This window comes from Carettochelys insculpta, chromosome 13 (assembly GCF_033958435.1).
Source record: "Carettochelys insculpta isolate YL-2023 chromosome 13, ASM3395843v1, whole genome shotgun sequence".
NCBI classification, from domain to species: Eukaryota; Metazoa; Chordata; order Testudines; family Carettochelyidae; genus Carettochelys; species Carettochelys insculpta.
This window is the reverse complement of record NC_134149.1, coordinates 42,068,307-42,091,418: the sequence shown is the minus strand read 5'-3', so window position 1 is coordinate 42,091,418 and position 23,112 is coordinate 42,068,307. Positions and strand designations below refer to the sequence as shown.

At 47.8% G+C, this 23,112-nt stretch overlaps 1 protein-coding gene across 2 annotated transcripts in view; it reads right to left on the bottom strand.

Moving 5' to 3' along the window:
- The window catches only part of RBM41 (RNA binding motif protein 41), a 36,065-nt gene that overhangs the window by 8,028 nt on the left and 4,925 nt on the right, over window positions 1–23,112 (bottom strand). The window contains exons 5-17 of one of the 2 annotated variants that reach the window (XM_075007490.1): window positions 22,549–22,916; window positions 21,476–21,623; window positions 15,045–15,177; window positions 12,597–12,813; window positions 11,527–11,675; window positions 10,556–10,718; window positions 10,130–10,258; window positions 8,395–8,514; window positions 7,555–7,646; window positions 4,962–5,060; window positions 3,722–3,850; window positions 1,946–2,023; window positions 1,360–1,423 (exon numbers count right to left, since the gene is read on the bottom strand). In XM_075007490.1, coding sequence (XP_074863591.1) covers window positions 1,360–1,423; window positions 1,946–2,023; window positions 3,722–3,850; window positions 4,962–5,060; window positions 7,555–7,646; window positions 8,395–8,514; window positions 10,130–10,258; window positions 10,556–10,718; window positions 11,527–11,675; window positions 12,597–12,813; window positions 15,045–15,177; window positions 21,476–21,623; window positions 22,549–22,916 — 1,889 coding nt within the window. Of the gene's footprint in view, window positions 1–1,359; window positions 1,424–1,945; window positions 2,024–3,721; window positions 3,851–4,961; window positions 5,061–7,554; window positions 7,647–8,394; window positions 8,515–10,129; window positions 10,259–10,555; window positions 10,719–11,526; window positions 11,676–12,596; window positions 12,814–15,044; window positions 15,178–19,817; window positions 21,085–21,475; window positions 21,624–22,548; window positions 22,917–23,112 lie in introns of those variants that run through there. The other variant, XM_075007489.1, reaches the window with a different exon arrangement.

The window sequence follows — 23,112 nt, the reverse complement described above, 5'->3', positions numbered from 1 at the left end:
CAGAAAAGTCTCTAGAGATCCAGGACAGACCCATTTCCCTAGTGGTTACCACTTCGGGGGCTCTGCCAGCTGGATGTTGAACCGGCCTCACTGCAATAATTATCTTAGTAGGCTTTACCAGCTGAGGACCAAACCAAAGTTCCACACAGTCACTGTCCCAAAGGAGAATTCCTCTCTCCACCACCTCCCCATTCACTACCACAGGTAGCATTGTCAGCGTTTAAGGCTGTAAGAATTCACTCCCTTCCCAGCTCAGGGAATGGTGCTATAGCTCCTTCATGCCAGGATGTGAGGTGTCTCCTGGAACTTCTGTGAGACCATCCATGCACAAAAGGGATACATGCAACAGACAAACCAACTTTCTTTCTACACATACAGGCATGCACCTGGGGACTTTGTGGGATGACTGTGTCACAAAAGAAATACGAATGACTAAGGGAACAAAGGGGGAATTAATGCCACCACTGTGGAATTAGATGACAAACATGAGTGAGGACAGAGTAACACCCCAAAGAACCTCCTAGTCTTGAATCAGATCAAGTGCTCCACAACAGTGAGCACAGCCTCATCTACTTACGTGCTTCAGGATATGCATGGCTTATTGAGAGTTGGCTTATGGGGAGGAGAGAAGATGGGGTTGAGAAGTCCCCCTGTCCTCACCAGGTTTGTGCTTCCTAATAGATCAGGGAAAGACTAGTCTAGCATGCGAAGTGAGGACATCTTTGGGAAGAGGGCATGCAGTAAGACTAGGCTGGAGTTGGAGCGGGGACGGGAAGGTGTATTAATACCATGATGATTGTTGGGAGGGAACTGTCCCTAAAGGACGGCCAACCTGATCACATGCTGCAGTATCCAGAGCTGCCCGGAGAACCCATCCTGGGCAGCCGTGTCCGAAAGACAGTGCTCCTGAAAATTCAAAACATCAGTCTTTATATAACCAATTAACCTTAAGGTCAAAAAGGGCATGAGAAAATCAGCCCTGTGACCACAGACAGGAAGGGGGACCTCACCAACACTTTGTGTTGGGAGGGTGCAAGATCAAGCTAAGCCCCTTAAATTAAGGCATGGCTTGGGAGAAAGAATGGTATGTGAGCTGTAGCTCCTAAGCACTGTCACACTGTTAATAAGTAAGCGGTTAATACTGCTCTGGTGTTTGCATGTCCAAAGTGTGCATACACAGGTGCTTTCCTGTTCCAGCCAACAGATCCTGATCCTTGGGTCACCTTCTCCCAGCACAAGACAGTAATGAGAAAGATAAGAGGACAGGGCAGAAACCTTGTCATCCCCAACAGCATAGAGCAGGGTCCCCCACTCTCCAGACCATCACAAATCTTCTCTGATTCATTTCCTTCCTCTCACCTGGTGTTCCTGGTTCTCCAAAGATGATGATGATGATCTCCTCTTCCTCTCTGCAGTCTGCTCTCTAAACGATGGGAAGGAAGAAGGCATTCAGTTTCCATGCTCTAAGACTCAACCGGGATCCAAAATTTAGCTGTGCCAGGAGAAACTGCTTGGACGTGGCATGGGCAAGACTTAGGACACATGACACCTCTCAACATGGAGAGAATTTACTACCCCAGCAGCAGAACATTGTCACAGGATCACCTCTATTACCTCAGTAAGCAGACAGTTTAAACTAACTACAGAAGTCTAGTTTCAGAGAGAGAGAGATCCTAGAACGTAAGCGACAGAAACAAAGGAGACATCACGGAGACTGAACCAGGAACCAGAAACATGTTGTGCCTCATGCGAGAAAACTGGGGCATGCCACCTACATTCTGAGCTCCTGTGCAGAGAAAGATAACACTGTTCCCCTCTCCTGCTTCCTGGTTGTGTTTAGCGGGCAGAAGCAGCAGCAGGACTGGGGATGGAAAACAAGATTGGGTGTGAAGACTCCCTTGCTGCTGCTAGCCCATCTGCAGGATGGCATCTTCATATACTCAACTGTTTCCTGGATTTTCGGTCATAGCTGGGATTCATCTCCTCATCACTGAGATCCTGTTCCTCAGGTGCTGAGCAGCTTCTGCAGTGAGATCAGACTGTCAAACCTGAGCATGAGCGAGTACGGTTTTGACCGTCACCTATAAATCCTCCAATTCTTCAGAATCTTTGTATGAAGTGTCTCCAGCTGTTCTCAGAGATTCCTCAGTACTTTATCTTTCATTATAATCTTTGCATTTATTTCAGATAAAGAGCAAAATTTGAACTATTTAGAGGGGGAAAACAGCCACTTTACCTTCTAAAATTACACAGATGAGACAAAGTGAAGCTTTAAAGATCTAAGTTCATAGCATCAAGTACTGTTGCATTTGTGCCATTTCCTCTCACATTATGAGCTACTGTGGAGAACGGTGCGGTAAGCCCTGTCTCCCAGAACGGCAAACACCAGATTCCTCATGGGACAGCATAAGACTCCCATGGTGAACAATTAAAGTGTAATATGCCCATGGGAAAAAGCGACTCAATCTCAAGCAGCTAATGGCTTGCTACATCTTGAATCAGAAGGGTGAACGAGCAGTATATCATATAAACTAGTTTAAAAAAATTTAACTATGGATATGAAAATATCTAATTCTGCTAAGTTCCCAGCCTCCCTTTTCTCTTGGGGCAAGACGACCCCCCAGGGTAATTATGTGCTATGTAAACAATGAATTCCTTTATCATGTTTAAATTTGCTTGGATGTTCCCTGGTTCTTCTGAGAAAGGTAAAAGGAGTTTCCAACTATCCACCTCCACACCATCCGTTATTATGTATGCACTCAGTACGTCCCATCTCTAAACTAGTCAGTCCTAATCCTTTTGCTCCCTCCTCCTATGGAAGTCTTTCCATAGCTCTAATAGTTTTCCTTGGCCTGTTCCTTTCTGAGTTAGGCTGACCAGGACTAGGCTCACAATTCTAGGTTTGGGCACAGCTTCCATTTCAAGCGTCTCACAAAGCGGGCTGCAGCCCATGAAAGCTTATGGCCAAGTACATTTGTCAGTTTTTAAGGTGCCACAGGACTCCTCGCTATTTTTGCTGAAACAAACTGACACAGCTACCCAGTGATTTATAAAAGGCATTTTAATAGCCTCAGTAATCTCTTTCCCTCTTTTAATGCACCCTCCAAGTAACACCTGGATGGGTTTGGGTTAGTTTTTCTTTTTTTAAACCATAACTTTGAAACATTGAGCAGATGTTTTCACTGAACTTTCATAATTATATTAGGTCTTTCTCCAGAGAGGTTACAGTTAATTTAGAAACCATCTGTACATGAGTAATCTTAATTATTGCTTCTAACCTGAGTTGCTTTGCACTTGTTTGTCTTGCCGCCTGACTACTCAGTTTAAGCAGACCCATCTGAATTTGTTCAAAATCCACTCATCTTGACTGAAACTGTGTCACCTGTAATTGGACACCTCCTTTACCAGATCGCCAATATATATATATATCTCAAACAGCTTCTATCCTAGTCCAGAACCTTAAGAAAGTCTTCCATTAACCTCCTTTCACATGAGGTCTTGTATTTCAAGTGGGATTCTTTTTTGCAGTTCCATACCTGTGTTTTCCAAGCGGTGGTAATAGGGGCTGGCCTGGTAAGCTTATACCAAGGTCGATGAAGATGCTTATGTACACATTCATGGTGAAGGAAGCCGGGACCAGCAAAAATGGGAACAGTCAGTGTTTGTATTAAAAGTGGAAGGCAGCAGGGAGAAAGTTCAAAGAGAGAGGTGAGCTCCTTACTTGTACTTGGGGTGGGGATGGAGACGACAGAACCACTTCTCTGATAAGGATGCAGGATCAACCTTGTCAGGAAGCTTCCTCCATTTCAAACACTCCTCACATTGCACCCAAGTCTGGTCTGGTCTCCCTCTGGAAAGAGATACATAGACTACATGTCTTGGATACAAGCTAAGAACTATGCCTGCCCTACGTGTCGTCCCATGAGTTCTGGGAACGCTGCATCATCCAGTGCTGCTCCTGTGTAGCTAGCTAGCTTGGTCTACAGTTCATGGCAGCACATGCCCCTGTTTAGTTTTGTCCATAGCAACTCTGCATTCTCAGATAGTCCCATTCACCCTACAGACAGTGCCTGTAGAATATTAGTAGCATTCAGTGACGCTCCCCGCCACCACCAGCAACAGACTCCCAGCGGACAGAAGGTGCTGGCCTTGCAGAGGACAGACAGGGAAGGGATACGGTGCCGTCGGCTATCGCATCAACCCCACACCTCGCCAGGCTTCATCAGTTGCGCACAGCTCCCTTGGAATGGAATGCTCACCACACTATTATGATGTTCACATCAAAGCTATGAAAAGAAAGGCCTGATTAACACCTAATCTGGACAGTCATCTTAGCCGAGGCCTCGCATGTCCCTGCCTGGAACTCATTATCATAGTCCTGCACAATATATGCCAATGCCCTTCCTTTCTCATCTGGAACACCCTATTATTACATGCCCTGCTCACCCCAACATTAGCCAGGGACTAGGCTAAGATCACTAAACTCATTATGCTACAGGCTGAACCTCTAGTCCGGCACCCTCAGGACCTGAACAATACCAAACGAGAGAATTTGCCAGACTACAGGAGGTCAATACTGATGAGCAGCATTACCAACACTTCCACTGCTTCCTGGGCTCTTCAAAAGTTAGGAGTAAATTACAGCTAAACAGCAGCAAAGAAAACAGAAAGCCAGAACCGGTGGCAGTAAAACTTTATGGGACCACAGGAAACTCAGCCACACCCATGATAAGTGGTTGCCCAGCTAACTAAAATCATACCAGATTACAGATGTTGTCAGATGAGAGCGTGCTGGACTAGACAAGTTCAACATGTAGCAGTTTATGCAGCTGTATCTCCTGGTAAAGAGATATTAATCTTCCCTCCAAACACCTTATGCTTTCTCAACTACCCACCCCTTCTCTGCAAATGGTAGGCCTGGTGCTTTTTATGGTGCTTTAGATCATCATGTTTGAACTCACGCTATCACGTTGGCTGCATTGGAACCACCCAACTTCATCTCTGCCACCTTCGTCTTCCAATAAGCGTTAAGTTTCTGTCCTAGTGCAGCAATTGTCCGTCTAGTGGGAAGGGAAGGGAAGGGCAGTGAAAAATCAGACACTGAAAGTCACAAGTAGCGCAAGTAACACAAACCAGGTGGAGAAGCAAACCTCCTTCCCAGCCCGCCTTTGCCTTGCACTACAGCAAGCAGAGGTGCCCAGACAGGGCAGCAGTAATGACAGAGGAGGAGCTCAGACTTGTCACGGTAGGGCCAGCTTGGGTTTTGGACCATTTGTTTAGATTTGTACCAGGAATAACCCTGGCTTTAGGATGCTGTTGACGGCTACTATGTTTCCGGCACACACTCCCAGTGCTCAAGGGAGTTGTTTCTCTACCACTCTCATTGGAGCAGGATTGCCTTTTTGTTCAGAATCACAGTCACTTCTTCTCCAAATCAGGGGATACCAGCACCGCAGTTTTCATAGATGTTAAGGCCAAAAAGGAACATTACGATCATTTAGCATGACTTCCTCCACAACAGACTAGAGAGCTTCTTCCTATAATTTCTGCATCTTTTAGGGCTCAAGGTCTGGCTGTGCACAGAAGCTAGGCTCACTCATCTTTGGCCTCAATATTCAGCTACAGCAAACATAATTTCTACCAAGGAAGACTGAGTCCTCACCATCCAAAGACCAAACTCAGGTAACTAAGGCTACGTCTACACTCACCAAAAAACTTCAAAATGTCCATGTTAATGGCCAAATTGAATACTAATGAGGCACTGAAGTGAATATTCAGCACCTCATTAGCATGCCGCCGTCCGCAGCACTTTGTAGGTGCCGCGGTTTGCTCGCGTGCGGCTTGTCTACAGGGGCTCCTTTTCAAAAGGATCCTGCAAACATTGAAATCCCCTTATTCCTATCAGCTGACCCCCGCGTAGACGAGCCACGCACAAACGAAACGCAGCACTTTAAGTGCCATAGCTGGCAGCATGCTAATAAGGCGCTGAATATTCATTTCAGCACCTCATTAGTATCCTTCGATTTGAGTCTGAAACCTTGGCTCAGTCCTCTCTCACTTTCCAAAGAAAAGCCACCAGTCCCTCTAACGTTTCCAGGTAGCCTAAAGAAATGTCTCATTCAACCGGCTGCTATATATGATTCAGGTAACCAACAGGACTAAGGCCAGCATCAACGTGCTTAAATTGGATAAATGCTGAAGAATGGGAACTGTGCACAAGAAGAGGGGATGGAGCAAACAGACAGGGTTTTCTTCTCCCAACAGGAAATCTGCATTTCTATCCTTTGCATTTGGACAAGTCTGATAGATTAGAATAAAGGTATTTAAGTGCTTTTTGGGCCAATCTAACCATCTCCTACACATCCCAAGAAAAAAGGTCTCATCTTACTGACCAGAGGATAACTTAGAATGCAAGAGAGGCCTGACAGTTATGAAAAGAGAAAACCCGAACTCTACATAGCCGTGTTCAGACTGCAATATGAAGAACAAGCTTAGCCAAAGCTCACCCCAAATTACTCTCTCTCTCATTATACATGCATGCTTGCTAAAGAGAGCAAAATTTGAGGACACCCAGCCTCCTTTAACTTCACGCAGCCCCTGAACGTGGTGATTAATTGCTCCCATAATCTACCCCTTCCACTGCTAAACTAGGTTTCCTGCAAATTCTACATTTCTGCTGTTTTTGCTTTTGTTTTGTTAGAATACAGACTAAACGTGGCTACCGCTCTGTTACTATTCAGGTTTCCGGCAGTCAGCCTGGTAGCAAAAGCCCGCCACTAGCAGCAGTCTGAAACCCGTGCGCTTCAGAAGGGTGTAAGTTCTGGTCAAGTCAATAAACTCACAGCTTGGTGGGGGAGGGGATTAGGAAGATGACAGACCAGAGGTTTCACAAGCGCCGCACCTCTGACTTCCTGCTGAAACAAGGGGGCCCCTGACCTCAGCCCAGCAGCCCACAACTCTGGTAGCTATTTGCACTCATTTAAGAACAGCTGGCTATCTGCAAGCAAAGACAAACGGCAGGGTCCGCGTTCACCCCCTTTCCCTGCCACTGCCTGTTCTAGAGGCGATACTGACATTCATGTTAGTGTTCATCTCTGGGGAACTGCTGTGCTGTAACGTTAGGGGTATGCCCAACTAATGAAGTGGCTGAGCAGGAGGAATATGGAACAGTGCCCATGTCAGCTTCTCCCTTGCTGTCCTGCTAATGTGACAGGATACAAGGGGGCACGTGATGGGTTTGATTCTCCTGCAGGAAGCCTGTTTCTGAAAGCCTGGGAAACACTGCTTTAGTGAATGAAAACAAGCTCTTATTTCAGCTAAATCTCTGGGGCAGCATTTAGGATTAATGGATGGAGACATGCAGGAAACCAGAGCTGGACCAATATGGTGCCTACTCCCTCGCTCAACCCAGGAGAGCAAGGTCTCTCCAGGTTGCTGAGAAACATGGTCAAACATCTTCTGGCAGGGCCATAAGAAGGCAGATGGGCCGGCATGGGGCTATTTGATACCAAAAGCCCATACACAGTGGTAGCCTCAGCTGGAGGCCTTTCTTACCGGTATTCTTTGCTTTCTTCAAAGTCCTGTTTGTTGTGTGCTGGTTTCAGGAAATTGCACTCAATCACCCCCATCACACCCAGGCCTTCCCCCTACACCAACAGTCAAAAAGGAGAGAAGAGAACCAATTGTTTCAGCCACACCGATTACAAGAGAAAAGGAGGCTGCTCCTTCAGGAGAGTAATTCCTATTCCCTAGGAACCCCAGGAATAAGAGCAACAAGACTCAGTATCTCATATCCTCTCCCTAGCACAGCAGCACCATGTATCAGATAGGAATGCCTGGCACCCTCCAAAGTCAGGACCACAGTCCCCAGAGAACAGGTCCCTTTGAGACAGTGCAGGCAAGCACTTAAACACACTCCCACAGGGTACAAACGTGGAATACTGAGTAGCTTCCTCACTCTGAGAGCCACCAATTTATCTGTAGCTAAGATGACTCTCAGAAACAGAGGAATGACTGCCAGCTTGCTGGCACAACTATGCTGCCCCACCACTGCAAGCCTGATTCTCAGCGAAAAAGGTCAGTATGCCTGAGCAAAATGAAGATGGCTTTCATGACTTGAATTCCCCACCAGCACCCGCCCCATACAGCAGCAATAAATAATCTGATGAGGGATGTACTTGGAACTCAGTTTCCAGACAAGTATACAATATGGATCTATGTATGAACTGACAGCACAGCTACCATGTTCAGGAACTCCTGCACTCAGCTGTTGAGTTCCTGGAAGTCAATGGGACCTGACGGTAAGGATCTATGGGCAGGGTCTACCTTTAGTAAAGCCACATTCCTCTCTCCTCCCCCATTCCTGAGAGCAGAAGGGAAGAACTGATCACTCACCTTCAGTTGGCAGCCCACCTTCTCATAGGACTTGATGAGTCGGTTGTTGTGGTACATCAGGATGCCAAAGTGGCTCTTGTTCTTGCAGTTGAACCCAAAGGTAATCTTCACTCTTTTGTTCTGGGAGAAAGATTGTCAAAGGAGAAAAGCAGCAAGCGCCAAGGAAGAAGTGAGTGGTGTTTTGTGGGAAGGGAGTGGATGCTGATGGAGATGAGCAGAAGGTGAAATGCCTCCAAAAACAAAGCAAAGCACACACTTTTTCCTGTCGCAGCCTCATGAAGTAAGTTGTGTGCTGCAGATGCTGTGCTGTTTAGATTGGAACACCACCTCCACCTCTTTAGCAGGAGGGCAGAGCCGAGCACTGGGCTTTGTAACGAGAGGAGGACCTTAGTATAGACAGCCAAAGATGGTGAACAAGCATTAACTGCAGCCCATTTGAGTTCCAAGAGTTTAGCACAGCCAGTCTGGCAGAACAGGACTACTGGAGATAGTGTAAAGCGTTTCATTTTAACCTGGTAATCAAGCAGTCAAGTTCTGACCAAAGAACTATGGCCAAATTGATTTATAACCCAGGCAGGCCAGAAAATGACTAAAACATCATTAATTTTGGTTGTTTTTGCTTTGTAAACAAGACAAAGAAACCTCAAGAAAAAATTAAATGAAGACATCAAGGCCCACAGAGGTAGAGGAAATTCAGCAGACACCCTTTTCACTTGGTTTCAATACTGAGCAAGAAATTCTGCTATTTGGTTAAAAAAACAAAAACAAACACAAAAACAAAAACAGAAGCTATATACAAAGAAGGATTTTGTTGCATCAATAATATCCTTCTGATGGCCTCTCTTTTTAAGAGAGTGCCCACATTTACGGAATATATGTGCAGATGGTATATTTTAATTGCGTGTCATCTTCTGGGGTTCCCTAAAGTGTATTCTAGCAAATGTTATTCTTCAACATCAGGGATAGATACATTATGTTTCACTCGTCTTGGCTCTGCAGAACCTACGCAGCTGTTACAGAACAAGCCATAGCCCATTCTTTCTTATCTCTTAACAAGCTCAAGTACATTTATGAACACTTTTGCTCAAGTGTCACCAAAGACAGGATCTAATCTGTAAATCATAGTGAGAAGGATACTCAAATTAGAGAGACTCAGCAATAGTCATGATCTCTGCCTGAATATGTAGGACTGGAATTAAAAATAACCTTTCCTTCTGGCATACACAAGTTCTGATCTTGTGCACAGAAAGCAGGCCTTGATTTACATTGAGAGCTCTTCCCTATACTTTTTTAAAGATGCTTATAGTTTTATACAGGTTTTAATAGGTTTGTGATGTTAACATCAAATAAGCCTGGGACTGGAATTCAGCTGCCAGGTACCAAAACACAAAGATTCCTTCTGCTCATCTGGAACTCACTCACGCTTGAAACATACAAGAGATACCATTCATTAAGCTGGCAAACCCTGGTTCTCTCCAGACAGCTTTCAAAGCCCCTTGAACTACTGAGGCTGGGATCTAGCCTCTGCGGTGGCACAGGGTGGAAAGGAGAAGTCAATCTAAGTTCGTTTCAATACTTTGCTTTCCTACCCTGCTGCTCTAGCCCACCCAAACCAATTTGGAGCACAAATGAGGAGTTAATTTCAATTAGAAAACAAGCGATCCTCATTGTGTGTTCTCCTGGATGCAGTGAAGTCACCAGGGTCAGGAAAGGTCAGAGGCAGCTATAAGGATACTGTGGAGGTAGGTCTATACACATCATATTCAATACTGGCCAAGCTCTTGGAGATCAGCTGAGTCTTCACTTTCTTCTGTCGCAGAACAATCTGCATACGGGGCTTCAGGTACAAGATACTGCAGTATGCCTGGTAGCAGGGGACAGGCAAGAAGAAGGGTATTATGGCACAGACCGCACTGGGAACCTTTAGGGAAAAAAGTGAAGTCACTTGACAACACAATAAGCCCTGTATAGCCAAGCAGCTGAGTCCTTTCCAGGAAAACAGGGATATCCTGTTTGAATGCCACATCTTTTAATTCTACCCAAAGTGTTACTGGCATGCCTGACCTCAGCACATGCTCCTAGCTTGTACTGTTCACATTGGATAGATGCAAAGCAAAGACTGCTCTACGTCTTCGATGCGACGCAAGCATTCCTAACTCACCCGTAAAGAGCATTCCGTTTCTGGCGCAGAGGACTCTTGAACCTTCTCCGAGCGAGGAGGAACCTTCTGCCCAGCTTCCTCTGATTCCTCTGGGATGAAGTCTGACATCCGAATGTCACACTTGTCCGTATCAAAGTCCAATTCAGGCTTCCCATCTTTGTTTCTAAGTAACACAACAAACAAAAACATCATCCTATCCAGCCACCCTTGATCAGCAACAGATCCACTTTATAGCGGTTCAAACTATACAATTGTGGTTCCCTCACTTTTTAGGGTCACTCCCAGCTTAACCCTGTCTGCACCCCGTCATCACCATTCCCCAAGGTCAAGCCATGATTCTCAGCTCCATGAAGTGGCAGGAGATGGACAACATAGATGGGGGGAGAGGGGCTGAGGAAGGGGGCCAGAGCTCTGGCATTGGGCCAGGAACAGAGCTCCACATAGAATCTTTACATAGCCAGCCCAAAAGCAGGAGCTTGGTCATCAAACTGCAGTTCTACTGGAAAAAGCGACTAAAGAGGGCACGGTGCACTGTGTGTTATTGGATCAATTATTCCCGTATCAAATGCGGCAGTCTACATTATAAAATAAAGTATTTCTGAAGGCCATCCTTAAATTCTGAAATTCAAGCTAGGGTCTTCATTTCTCAAGTGCCACAAGCTCGAATAAAATAACCACAGCTGAATTCAGGCCTCAGTGATGCCCATACTAAGCCTTAGCAAAGTCGTAGACACCGGAACTTCAGCCGTTGTTACTCCTGAAAGAGCCCTACGCAGCAAGTTGCATAAAACTGGGTATTTATATCATGAAAGGAGGACAGGCTAAACTAACTCTGATGCAAACTGGGCCTGGTGAGGTACCCAATTTTTAGGCTACTGAGTTGTTATTTCTTTTTCCCCCACTCAGCCTAACAGAGGGCTGCACCTGCCATTTCCCACTCATCCATCCTTGTGTGCCCTGGCTTTCCATACCTGCGGACGTTCCAGATGAGAATCCGTGTGCCCTTTTTGCCTGGAATGGCATCAAACTGAGCCAGCAACTCCTCCTCAGTATTGAAGAGCGTATATTTCAGGATGGCCTCGAGGCTGGGCCCAGAGTCTTCCGTAACAATCATTTTCTTTAGAAGCCACAGAGTCAAAGAAAGAACGAACAAGACTGCACCAACATTCACCCCCTCAACCACCAAGGAGGCATTAAGACTTCAGACATTACTGCATAGGCAGGGGACGTACACAGACAAAGCACACGCCAGGGCCATGACAGAGCACAGTGCCAAGAGCACCGTGTCCAAAGAGGAGTTACACTATTCAAAGTACTAATCAAGAGAAATGGGTGGAAAAATATCACCAGGCATCAGCTTAGTCAGGAGAGAGGATGTAAAGTTATGCACTACTGTTAAAGCAAGGAGGTATACCATGCCAAATCACTACGGCCCATGGGAACAGTGCAACACTGGCAGCTGTGTATTTAAGGCTCCCATCAGTGTGGAGACAGCACCGTTTCCAAGTATCACAACACCAAAAAAGCATGTTATTGCTGCAGGGGGTAAGACAATGTGCGGGGCACAGACCAGACAACTACTAGGAAGGAGGTGGCACTCCGTCGGTGGGAGGTAGGGTCTGCAGACTACCCAGGGGTTACGCTGAACATGGAAACTAGCAGAAGTGCCCACTGGATCCATGACAAATTCTGGTGTAAAGGGGAACAACTTGACGGATGCAACAAGAAGCACATGTGTTATCACAGGGGCTCTCCCAGTGCAGCGCTGAACTATGTCATTACCCTAGTATTCCGCAGGGATGATGCCCCCTGCAGATGTTACCAGGAGGCAGCAGCACATACGGGTGACATGAACTACCCAGGTATATCCCCCAAACAATCCTCACCATCAGAACTCTTGTGTAAAGACACTATTGCAACAATCACAACTCACAAAACACTGGCCTGCGGACCTCCTCAGAACCACACTTTTCTGACCCCTGCATCCACCGCCAGATAATTCAGGTTGCAGAGTCACTCTTGCCTTACAGGGAAGGATATTATTTTGCTGGTTGAATGGTATCACTGGGACAATAACAGCCTGAGCATGGACACGTTCCAAATAGGTCTGTGAAAGGAGTCCCACACTGAGCGCTCCTCCATTCTTGGTGAAGACAATGGCATCCTTTCCCAGACGCATGGAGCCGGACTTAAAACCATTACCATACACTCCAATGGACGGGTGGTTCTTCTTCACTGCTTTGTCCGTGAAACCAAAGCTGCAAATCACAGTCAGTCAAGTGGAAAGCTCTCTGACAGAGGTGAACAGGAAGAGGAACAGGTGGAGTGGAAAGCTATTTTAAATGTGGAGCTTCATGGTGGTTACCTAGCTCAAAAAGCATGAGGCAAATGAATACTACTTTGCCTTAATACATCACTTCCCATCTAAAGATATCAAAGCACTTTGCAAAGAGAAGCTCAAGAAGGTTAACTGATTTGCCCAAGATCCCACAAACAAGTGGCAGAGGTGCAATTAGAATCCTGCTCTCCTGATGCCCAGTCCTCTGCTCTAATCATTAGACAGTGCTGCTTATTTCCCTATGGGGCAATGAATGTAAGTTTTATAATTAACATTTCTTTAGTGCTTTCAGCCTAAGAACTTCTAAGCACTAATTAATCTTTACACCTTTGAAACACAGCTCACTACTCTCATTTTACAGATGGGGAAGATGAGTTACAGAAAAGTGAAAATCTGCCACAGTTCACACACTGAGCCAATGACAATTAGGATTAGACCCCATGTGTCCTCTTTGCCTCTCTCTGCTCTAAGCACTAGACTATGCTGCCACAGTAGACATCCGATAAACCAGCATATGTACTGCCCAGCTGAAATAAAATCCTCGGTAGGGGCTAGCAAAACTGAAGCTTCCCCTCCCGTCAGATCACACAATGTCTGATTCCCTAATTTTCAAGAAAGCATTTGTCACCACTGTCCACAGGTCACTTCAAATGTTACAAAACACCATGCCTCATTGATCTTGCAATTACATATCACACTCTGTGGGACTGGCCTCACACGTCAGTGGAGCATGGTATGCGAAGTAACAAAAACTTCAAAATGTTGTACAGATGTAGTTTAGATAAGAAATGTATCTCCAAGACTCAGCCTCCTGTGACCCAAGCTATTAAAACTGGTCCTATAACAACTGTTAAAGAATTAATCTTGGCATAAGCTCACAGCACTATTTCATTGCTCCTCTAAATCTCTCCATGCCCAATTCATCTATTTTTGTAACTCTACACTTAATAGTCCACAGTCAGGAGAGAGACTAGAGATGGAACCCTGATAATAAAGGTGGCTCTTTGATATTTATGCTGCCTTTGAGGAAGGAGGAGAGAATAAGGAAGGCGAAAAAATTTCTCTTTCCTGCTGTCATTATCTATCCTCCATATAGGTATCTATGTGCCGGCAAATATGGGACCCTCCATCTAATTCCCTTTCCATTCTGTCCTCTTAGTGCGTGCATGAGACAGTCAATCCTTCCCCACTCCTACACACTGTGACAGGAAGGGTAAAGAAGTGATATGGGAAGGAAAGAGGGTCGCTTTGTGGCTTTGCCACACCGCATTCTAGCTCAGACCCACAGCAGATTTGGAAAGCATCTCCCCCCAGGTTCTGTGGGGGAATGTAGCAATGAGCTTCCAACATACATTCCAACAGTATTAATTCAAGAGAACCTTAGTCACTGCTTTCCTCCCTCACCACACAAAGCAGGAAGGGGCTAAGGCTTCTGGTTTTCACTTCCTGAACCCCTCCGACTTTTCGGAAGAACTGTGTTTTTGTGTTCACAGACTTTAAAGAAAAGCTAGATAAGAAAAGGAGGGGGACAGAGGCAGAGACTATCAGCAAATTGTTGCACAGGAACAACCAAACCACACCCTACCCCAAGAGACTATGGTTTGCAGACTACCCACTGGAAACAGCAAAATTATCATAAGGGCTAATGGAAACCAGGAGGTTACACGGCATTTGTTCTGAGAGGCAAAACAACAGAACAGGATAATAAATAGTGCATCAACAGGCAACTGAGAAATAGACTGGAGGTACTGAAAATGGAGCCAAGATAAAGGAAGGAGGGAGGGAGGGTTTGGTGATGTTCCCATGCAAGTCAGACATGAGTGCAGGACTTAGGAGAAATATGGAAATGTGTGATTGGTGCGGCCCCGAAGGAGCAGACATTTGATAATCCCCTGTGTACATTACAGCCCTGAATGTTAAAAAAAAAAAAATTAGTCCCTGGATCATGCACTGTATGTTAAAAAATGTAGTTGTTTTAGGATTTTTCAGAGTGAGAAGGAAAGGAAGAAAAGAGAAACTACAAGGAGGGTTCTGTGCACATTTCAATCAGGACTCATGAAACCCTGAACTCTGGGTCAATGGTAACACTTGCTTGTGAGCGCTGAATTTAAGACAGCAGAAACTTATCTGGATGAATGCTTAGTTTGCTACCTGAGCATACGGTGAAGTTTGTGCGGTGTCATTCCAGCTCCATTATCTGTGAAAGTCAGACAAAGCTCTCCCTTGATTTCTACAACATCAATGCAGAAAAGCTTAGCTGTCACACCAGGATCTGATGCATTGTCTGTGGAAGGAAAAATCCCAGACAATTAGGTATGCTCAACTCCTCAACTATTCCCAACAAACAAGTCTCCTTGAATCTAGGAAATCCTTGAATCCTCCCAAATACAGGGAAATGTCTGATTGAGGCTATATCATAGAATGGTCGTACGGGTGAGACAAAAGGTACATCTTCTGACAGTGGCCAATGTAACGGATTTAAAGAGAAGTGAAAAAAGGAACAAGTCTTCGTCAAGTGATCCATCCCCATAGTCCATTCCCAGCTTCTGGCAAACAGAGTTTATTAGCTACTGATAGAACTGTCCTCTATAAACTTACCTAACAGAGAGGGAGCCGTGCTAGTCTATATACTATCAAAACAAAAAAGCAGTCAAATAGCACTTTAAAGACTAACAAGATAATTTATTAGGTGAGCTTTCCTGGTACAGACCCACTTCTTCAGACCACGCCTTAAATATTGAGTCTGTTCTGGTATGGCTATGGTCTGAAGAAGTGGGTCGGTCCCACGAAAGCTCACCTAATAAATTATTTTGTTAGTCTTTAAAGTGCTATTTGACTGTTTTTTTTTGTTTTGAAACTTATCTAAGTGTTTTTGAACCATTCTAGTCTTGGCCTTCATAACAGCTTCTAGTAAGGAGTTTCACAGGTTGACTGTGCATTGTGTGAAGAAATACTTCCTTTTGTTTGTTTCTTTTAAGTCTGCTGCCTATTAATTTAGTTTGGAGAGCCCCTACTTTTTAGCATTATGAGTAATAAATAACACTTTATTTACTTTTTCCACACCATCATGATTTTACAGACTTCTATCATAGCTGCTTCTTAGTTGTTTCTCTTGCAAGCTGAAAAGGCTTAATACTCTCTCCCCATATTCCCAAAAACTACTTATCACAAGACAAGAGCTGCTTATCCTATGGAATGTGAATACAAAATACACACACAGAAACGGTAAGAATGCTATGGTATGACACAAAAGACTTAAGCTGTGAGTTTGGGAGGAGGCTATTTTTTTTAAAATGAGTGAGGAAGCCACACATGAATTGTGCAAGTCATCACAAACCATTGCCAATAAAATCATAACCACACTTGCCAAATCCCTTCTAACCGTGTTGCAACACTGAACACTTTGGTTGTTTTCAGCTACCTGTCCTAAAACACTTCATCCTTCTGCAACCAAGTGCGGAACTTTCCATCAAATCACGCCTACCTGAAGCCCAGGACATGTAAAGTTCAATCCCCAGACACTGCAAGCCAGGATTCCACTCTCCTACGCTAACCTGGGGCTTGTGACTTGTCCAGTCAGTGCCTGCTTCGAGTTTTCTCAAGCTGCTATACAGCTTCCCAGAGGGGGTTTGAATAGCAACAGCAAAATTTAGCAGTGTTCTTCATTTTACATTTCTGCTGCTGGACAGGTCGCTGAGCAGAAAAAGAAACTATCTTTCTGCAAACTTAGGCAGACATCATCACGCAAGTCATGTTCATGTCAACAAGAGCATCAGACACAGGGACAAAAGGGATCACACCATTGTAGAAAGCTGAGACGCAAATGGCTGAGTCCCTTCTTCCAGCAGAGCTGTCCTACCCAGCACCTGCAAAGTGACCTAGCACACTGGTTCTCAACCTTTCCAAACAACCGTGTCCCTCTCAGGAGTCTGATTTGTTCTGTGCACAGGTACTTTCTTGCTTGGAAACTCAGGCTTCAGCTTTCTGGTCCTGGGCTCCAGCGATTCCAACACTAGCCCTGGCAATCCCATTAAAACAAAGTCACCCACAGGTTGAGAACTGGTGGTATAGTAAAGGGAACAGGAACTGCTGCTGTGAACACTGCCAAGAGTCTCTCACTCACCTGCCCCCCCCCCGCACAGCCCCCAGTGCCCTGCCCCCTCACTGCACAGCTCCCACTACCCTGCCCTAACGCCGCCCCACTGCACAGCCCCCAGCGTCCTGCCCCCTCACCGCACAGCTCCCACTACCCTGCCCTGCCCCTCGCCCCACTGCACAGCCCCCAGCGCCCTGCCCCCCCCACTGCACAGCTCCTACTGCCCTGCCTTGCCCCCCGCCCCACTGCCCTGTACCCAGCGCCCTGCCCCCCCACTGCACAGCTCCCATTACCCTGCCCTAACCCCGCCCCACTGCACAGCCCTCAGCACCCTGCCCCCCCACTGCACAGCTCCTACTGCCCTGCCCTGCCCCCCGCCCACTGCACAGCTCCCACTGCCCTGCCCCCCGCCCCACGGCACAACCCCCCGCCTCACCCAGCAGCTCGGCCACGGCGCTGAAGGGCCGCGTGTGGCTGGTGCTGTTGCTCTGCAGGTAGCGCGGGCTCATCTGCGGGGAGAGCGAGAGGGGGCGGTCAGGGCCGGGGCTCCCTCCGGCCGGGCCCCGCCGCGCCGCGCCGCCCCGGGCCCGGCCCGGCCCCCACCTACCGCGCTCAGCCGGATGCCCTGTTCCGTGTTGAGCCGGCGGGCCATGGCGGCCCCGCGGGCTCCAGCGAGAGCCGCGCACTGACAGCTCTGACCGCGGCAGGGCCAAAGCCCCGCGCTCCCTCACCCGCACCGATATGGCGGCCCCTGCTCGCCCGCGCCGTACAGCACCATGGCGGCCCCCACGGCGCGCCCGCCGCCGTACAGCACAGGGCGGTCCTCGCGTCCTGCGCGACAGCTATACGGTAGCCCCTCGGCGCCGCCGTACAGAAAGATGGCGACATCCACCGCCGTACAGCAATATGGAGGCCTTCTCCCCAAGCTCAAGAAGATATTCCGCCACGTGGGGCTCCCTATTTGCATACTCACCGCCTGCCAGATACCGCTTGCAGCTGCCCCCACTCTGGCTCTCCTGTCCCTAGAGTTACCGCCAGCAGTCTGGGAAAGCAATCTCCAGCTGGGCAAAATTAGGAGCAAACGTCCCTGATTCTGCCACCCACACTGCACCACTGCTGCTGGAGGTCCAGGACCTCTGAAAGCCACACGTGTGCTGGCAGCCTCTATGCCCCATCCCGTAGTGAAGCCACGCAGTGTGATAACATGCTAACCTACCAGCCACAGGGGATTAAAAGTGAGTCCGCCGCCCCCCCATGAGATTTTTTTAAGGGCTATATAGTGTTTGGGAGATTTTAGGGATAAAGCCCTGTGCTTCTACTGCATGAGCTAAAAGCCAACCGGCTCTTAACTAAGCCTACAGAGCAAACTCCACTCCCCTTTCTCTATGGTCTCAGCGCCTCTGGGTTACCCATGTAAACAATTAGTGCACCTCTCTTGCCAAACGTTTTAGGTAAGATGATTTTGGACCCTGAAGCTGGAGCTTCCTACCATATCTGCCCAGCAATTACTCCTATGCCCTATCCTGTCCTATCCCTCTGATCATTCCAGTACGCATGTTTAGAGAAGCATGGGAATGAAAGGTGGAAATTGAAGTAAAAAGACTCACCCACGAAAGGAAACAAAATGGATAATCCAGACCTACCTCTAGAATGGCCCTCTGTTTTCCACTCTTGTCAAGTGGAAGAAAATTCCACCTTCTCCCTCCTTGTGAAATACAGTTTAAATCCCAGCCCCTGGTGAGCTTGGAACCATCCCCTTGGTGACGCTCAAACATTCCATAGCAACACAGACCAGAGCAGGAACCAAAGCAAACCCAGCAGGGCCCCAGCTGAACTCTGGGGTTTGAAGATCCCAAGAACACTCCGTAGAAGTTGTGCTGATCATGCTGCTGTTTTGAAAAATTAGACCTCTAGAGTTTGTAAGGACAAAAGTGGTCAGGCCAGGGATATGAAGTCCCATTTTAATTGGCTAACCAATTAAATGGGGAATGAATGGGGAGGCCACTCCACCCTCTGCCTGTCACACATGTGAGCTCACCATGGACAGGGGCTACTTGGGGAGGTCAACACACCTGGAGTCGTCAACCACAACCAGTAAGCATCAACTGTTAAGCGTGATGTTTACCCAGTAACCGGTTAGCCTTTCACATCTCTAGTCAGGATGAAAGTGAGAGTGTTCTGTTTCCGTGTGAGCATTCTTCAAGGCTGAACGTAGTAATACCTCTGCATTCTGCTTTTGTTTTCCTCCAAAGCCACCCCTTGCACTGCAGGTAGGATATGACACACCACTCCATTCGACATTTGAACTCAAGCCTAGATTTTGTGCACACCGCGATGAAAATCTAATGAGAAGTGACAAAAGAGACAACAGTCTGAAAAAAAATCAAACTGATAGGCTGGGGGCGGGTGGGGGGGGGGGGGGGGGCTAGACAAGGAATCAAATGCAATGGACAGCTGGACCACTAGCTGGCTGCTAGGGGAAGGAACCAGCTGTTACAGGAAATCTGCATCCCTTCTGGGCATGTGGCAGGTGTTACACTGCTCATCTCTGTTAAAGCCATGAAATCTGGTTCCATCAATCAAAGGGCGAAAGGATCGCAAATGCTTCTCTCCAAAGACACACAGGCTGGTGGAGAAGCATTACAACAACCTGCCATATTTACTTGACAGAGGAGGCTATTCCTGAGGAAAACAACATCATTCTCAGAAAGCAATTGAACATTTGTATCAACAACTGAATCTCCTGTGAGGCCAATGGGTGAGGGGGGGGGGGCGGCGTGGAACCATAAAGGCCACCCATCTTTGTGCAGCAGGGCAGTAGAGATCACCAGTGAGGAGTCAAGAAGTTTTCCCCACTCACATAGCACAATGTAATCAAATGCATTGGTATAGCCATGTGATTGTGGGGTGCGGGGTGGCATTATGCCTTTTTCTGAACCCTCCCGCAGGGGTCCCTCTAATTTTTTCCATCCCTGGGCAGAATAAATTTTGTTATGTGCACAAAGGCATATGCGGATGTGCACCGCTAATAGAAGCACAGGCTGCTGGCTGTGGGTGCTCTGCCAATCAGCTGGGCAGCATCTAAATCTCTCCAGGCTGGCCACCCGAGCTCTCAGCTGACAGAGAACACTGCCCTCCAGTGTCATTCGCTATCAGAGCAGGCTTCCAGACCGGACAAAGCACAGCTCCTCAGCTCCGATACAGTAACTTGTGAGGAACGAGGGAGATGGGCTTTGCAGACTACGGTAACACAGCACATCTGCTCCTAAGGAAAGGCCCTACGCAGAAGGCTCCTGCCGTTTCCACAAAGATTTCCTCTGGGCAAAGGAGATGGTGGGTATAGCTCCCCTGCAGCATGAAAGGGCAGAAAGTTCAAGGTCGTCTGGGGAACAGAGACATGCACTAGAAAAAGATAACGGGAACAGATTTACTGACATATTCCCCCTCCTTAAAGGCAGCACTAAAACAGGGATATAAAACAGGAGAAGAGAGTGCTCACGTACCACAGAAATGGTGGCAAGACAGGCATCCTGTACAAACAGCCTATCACTATTGGACTAAAACAGACACAGAATGGCATACAGCACAGGACTCATGCCTCCGAACAGGCTGCCCGGTCCGAGTGCTCAAACAATTTCAAATCCTCAGGCTCCTTCAGACTAGAGCGTTTGTTCTTTTCTGCCTCACACCCGGAAAGGTTGCCTCTGTTCTCATCATCCCACGAGTCACCTCTGCCCACAGCGAGTGGGGACGGCTGAAGCTTTCATCCGAGTCTCACTCCAAGGAGCTTAGCTTCCAGAAGGCTCCTGTCCCACACTGGGATTTATGTACCTGAGCACTCAGCTCAAAATCAGAACATTAACAGGCTGTTCTGACACAGCTGAGCAACCACAACCCAGGGAGTTCCACACACACAGATTCATGGCCACTAGCTGGTTGTGGGTATCTTTGCACTGTCTGCGGCACACAAGCTGGGGGAAGTAGAATCAACACTAGATGACTGAACCTTGCTTTTCCCAAACTCTATCACGAGTGTTTTCCCCAGAAGGCTGTAGCCATTCACCAGCAGCATAGCTTCCTGGGCAACCTCCACACCTGGAACAGGAGAGTAAAGGGAGCTCAGGTGACAGGGCACATGCAACTGCTCACACAACAACCAGCTCTGCTCCCAAGCCCACTGGATTCAAGTGCAAACCTCAGGACCATGAGGTCCTCTCTCCTGGCTCGATGCTGCAGGGCTGGGATCTCATCAGCAGAGCAGTGTATGGGGAATGCCAGCCCAGAGCAAACTTATGCCACTGAGGCTATGGGAGGGCTGGAATTTGTCACCGGGGCAGCATGGAGATGCTTAAGTCAGAGAAACATGGAAGCCAAATCTCCCTCTGGCCTCCTGGGAGGGTGGCCCTTCCAGCACAGTGCACTGCGGAGCTGCCATCGCACCTCCACTCATCAGACAAGGCCCGTGAGCTGTGGCTGAGGGACTCACTGGGAAAGGTGATGAAGGCCTGGCCCCTCATGCGGCCGCTCAGCAGGCGGAACTGCACCGGTGGGCCATCCTTCTCCTGGAACCGAGCGAACAGCGAAACCAGCTCCCGCACAGTCACCCGAGGACTCAGGTTCTTCAGATACAGCACCTAGAACAATGGGGCAGGAGGCAACAGGGTCACCTCAGCCTCGTGCGGGAAGGACCTTCGCTCACCCCACAGGGACAGGCTGGCCCTGCCCCCTCCCCTGCTACAGCCCTCCCTCAACCTCACACTGGTGGTCGTGTGTTTTGAAGGCAGAGAGTCATATACAGAAGGGCCTCTTGGGGCTTTTTTGAGGCTCTTTCACACTATATCCACCCAGGTTCCTGTTGGCTCAGGTTATTTATATCATGAGCTCTTGCGCCCTGTTTGACCAGGTTTAAACACAGCATGCAGACTGCTCATGACTAGTTATGGAGTGGGCATGTCTCCGTCTCCAAGAGCCAAAGATCTTCCCACCTGCTGTGGTCCATCTGCAGCTGGGTTTGAAGCATGGCTGGCAGTTAGGTATCCCAGGGATCTGTAAGCAGGGGTACCTTTCTGGTCGACCCCAAGGTCCCCCATGTCCTCTCTGCCCCTAACAGAGCAGCCTGCTCCTCCTTTAGCTGGAAGGTGACCAGAGCGCCCAGTAAGCAGAGTGCTTGGGTAGCCATCCAGGAGAGATTCAGGGCCACCCAGCCGATTGGCAAAGAACCCCCAATACTCACAGCTGGCAGTGTGTGTTTCTACTGATGGCGCACCTCTCCCATATGCCTTGCTGCACATAACAAAATGTATTCCACCCCTGAATGGAAAAAACTAGAGGAAACCCTGGAGGTGACTACATGACACCTTCTGGTGATGCTCCAGCATTAGCGGGCAGCAATCATTACCCTTTACAGGAGTCTGCCCACCCCCTGCTTCTGGTCTTGGAATCCACAAATCTAATACGGGAACCAGAACAGCTTCCCCAGAGCTCTGTGTTAGGGCAAAGTACAATAACCCCTGGGAAGGGGGAACATGTTCACAACCTTCAGCCCAGTGTTTCCTGTACCTTGCTTGGCTCTCCTGGGCTGTAGGAGGAGAACCGGGAGATGCTCCTGATCTCCTCTACCGAGAGACGATTCTTGCAGATCTCCTCTTCTGGGATGAATGCCACAGGCTCCTTCACAATCGCAGGCCCTGGAGTGGGTTGCTGGGCCACTGGCTTCATTGTGGAGAGACTCGGACCTTGATCCTGTTCTGTCTGCTCTCCCTGATCTGGAATCTGGGTGGTACTCTTAACCACAGACCCGCTTGGGCATGGGTCACTTTTTGCAGCATGGGATTCCTTGGGCACCAGCTTTTTTAGCATCTCTTGACACACAGTCTCCAAGTGACCCATGGGATCCTTCTCATCCACCATCCTCTTCTGAGCTTCATCTAATCCACAATACAGACACATGGTGATGTGACAAAACCCACCTCCAGAAGAAAATGAACAGGTCACCAAGGAAGGTTACAGACTGGGGCCCAAAGACAGGAAGTTCTGCTTTGGAGCGGCTCAGTCCAGCCTCCAGCAAGGGTTACATATCCAGCAGTAACCAACGGCATTCCCGGTTTCCAGAAAGACCAGAAA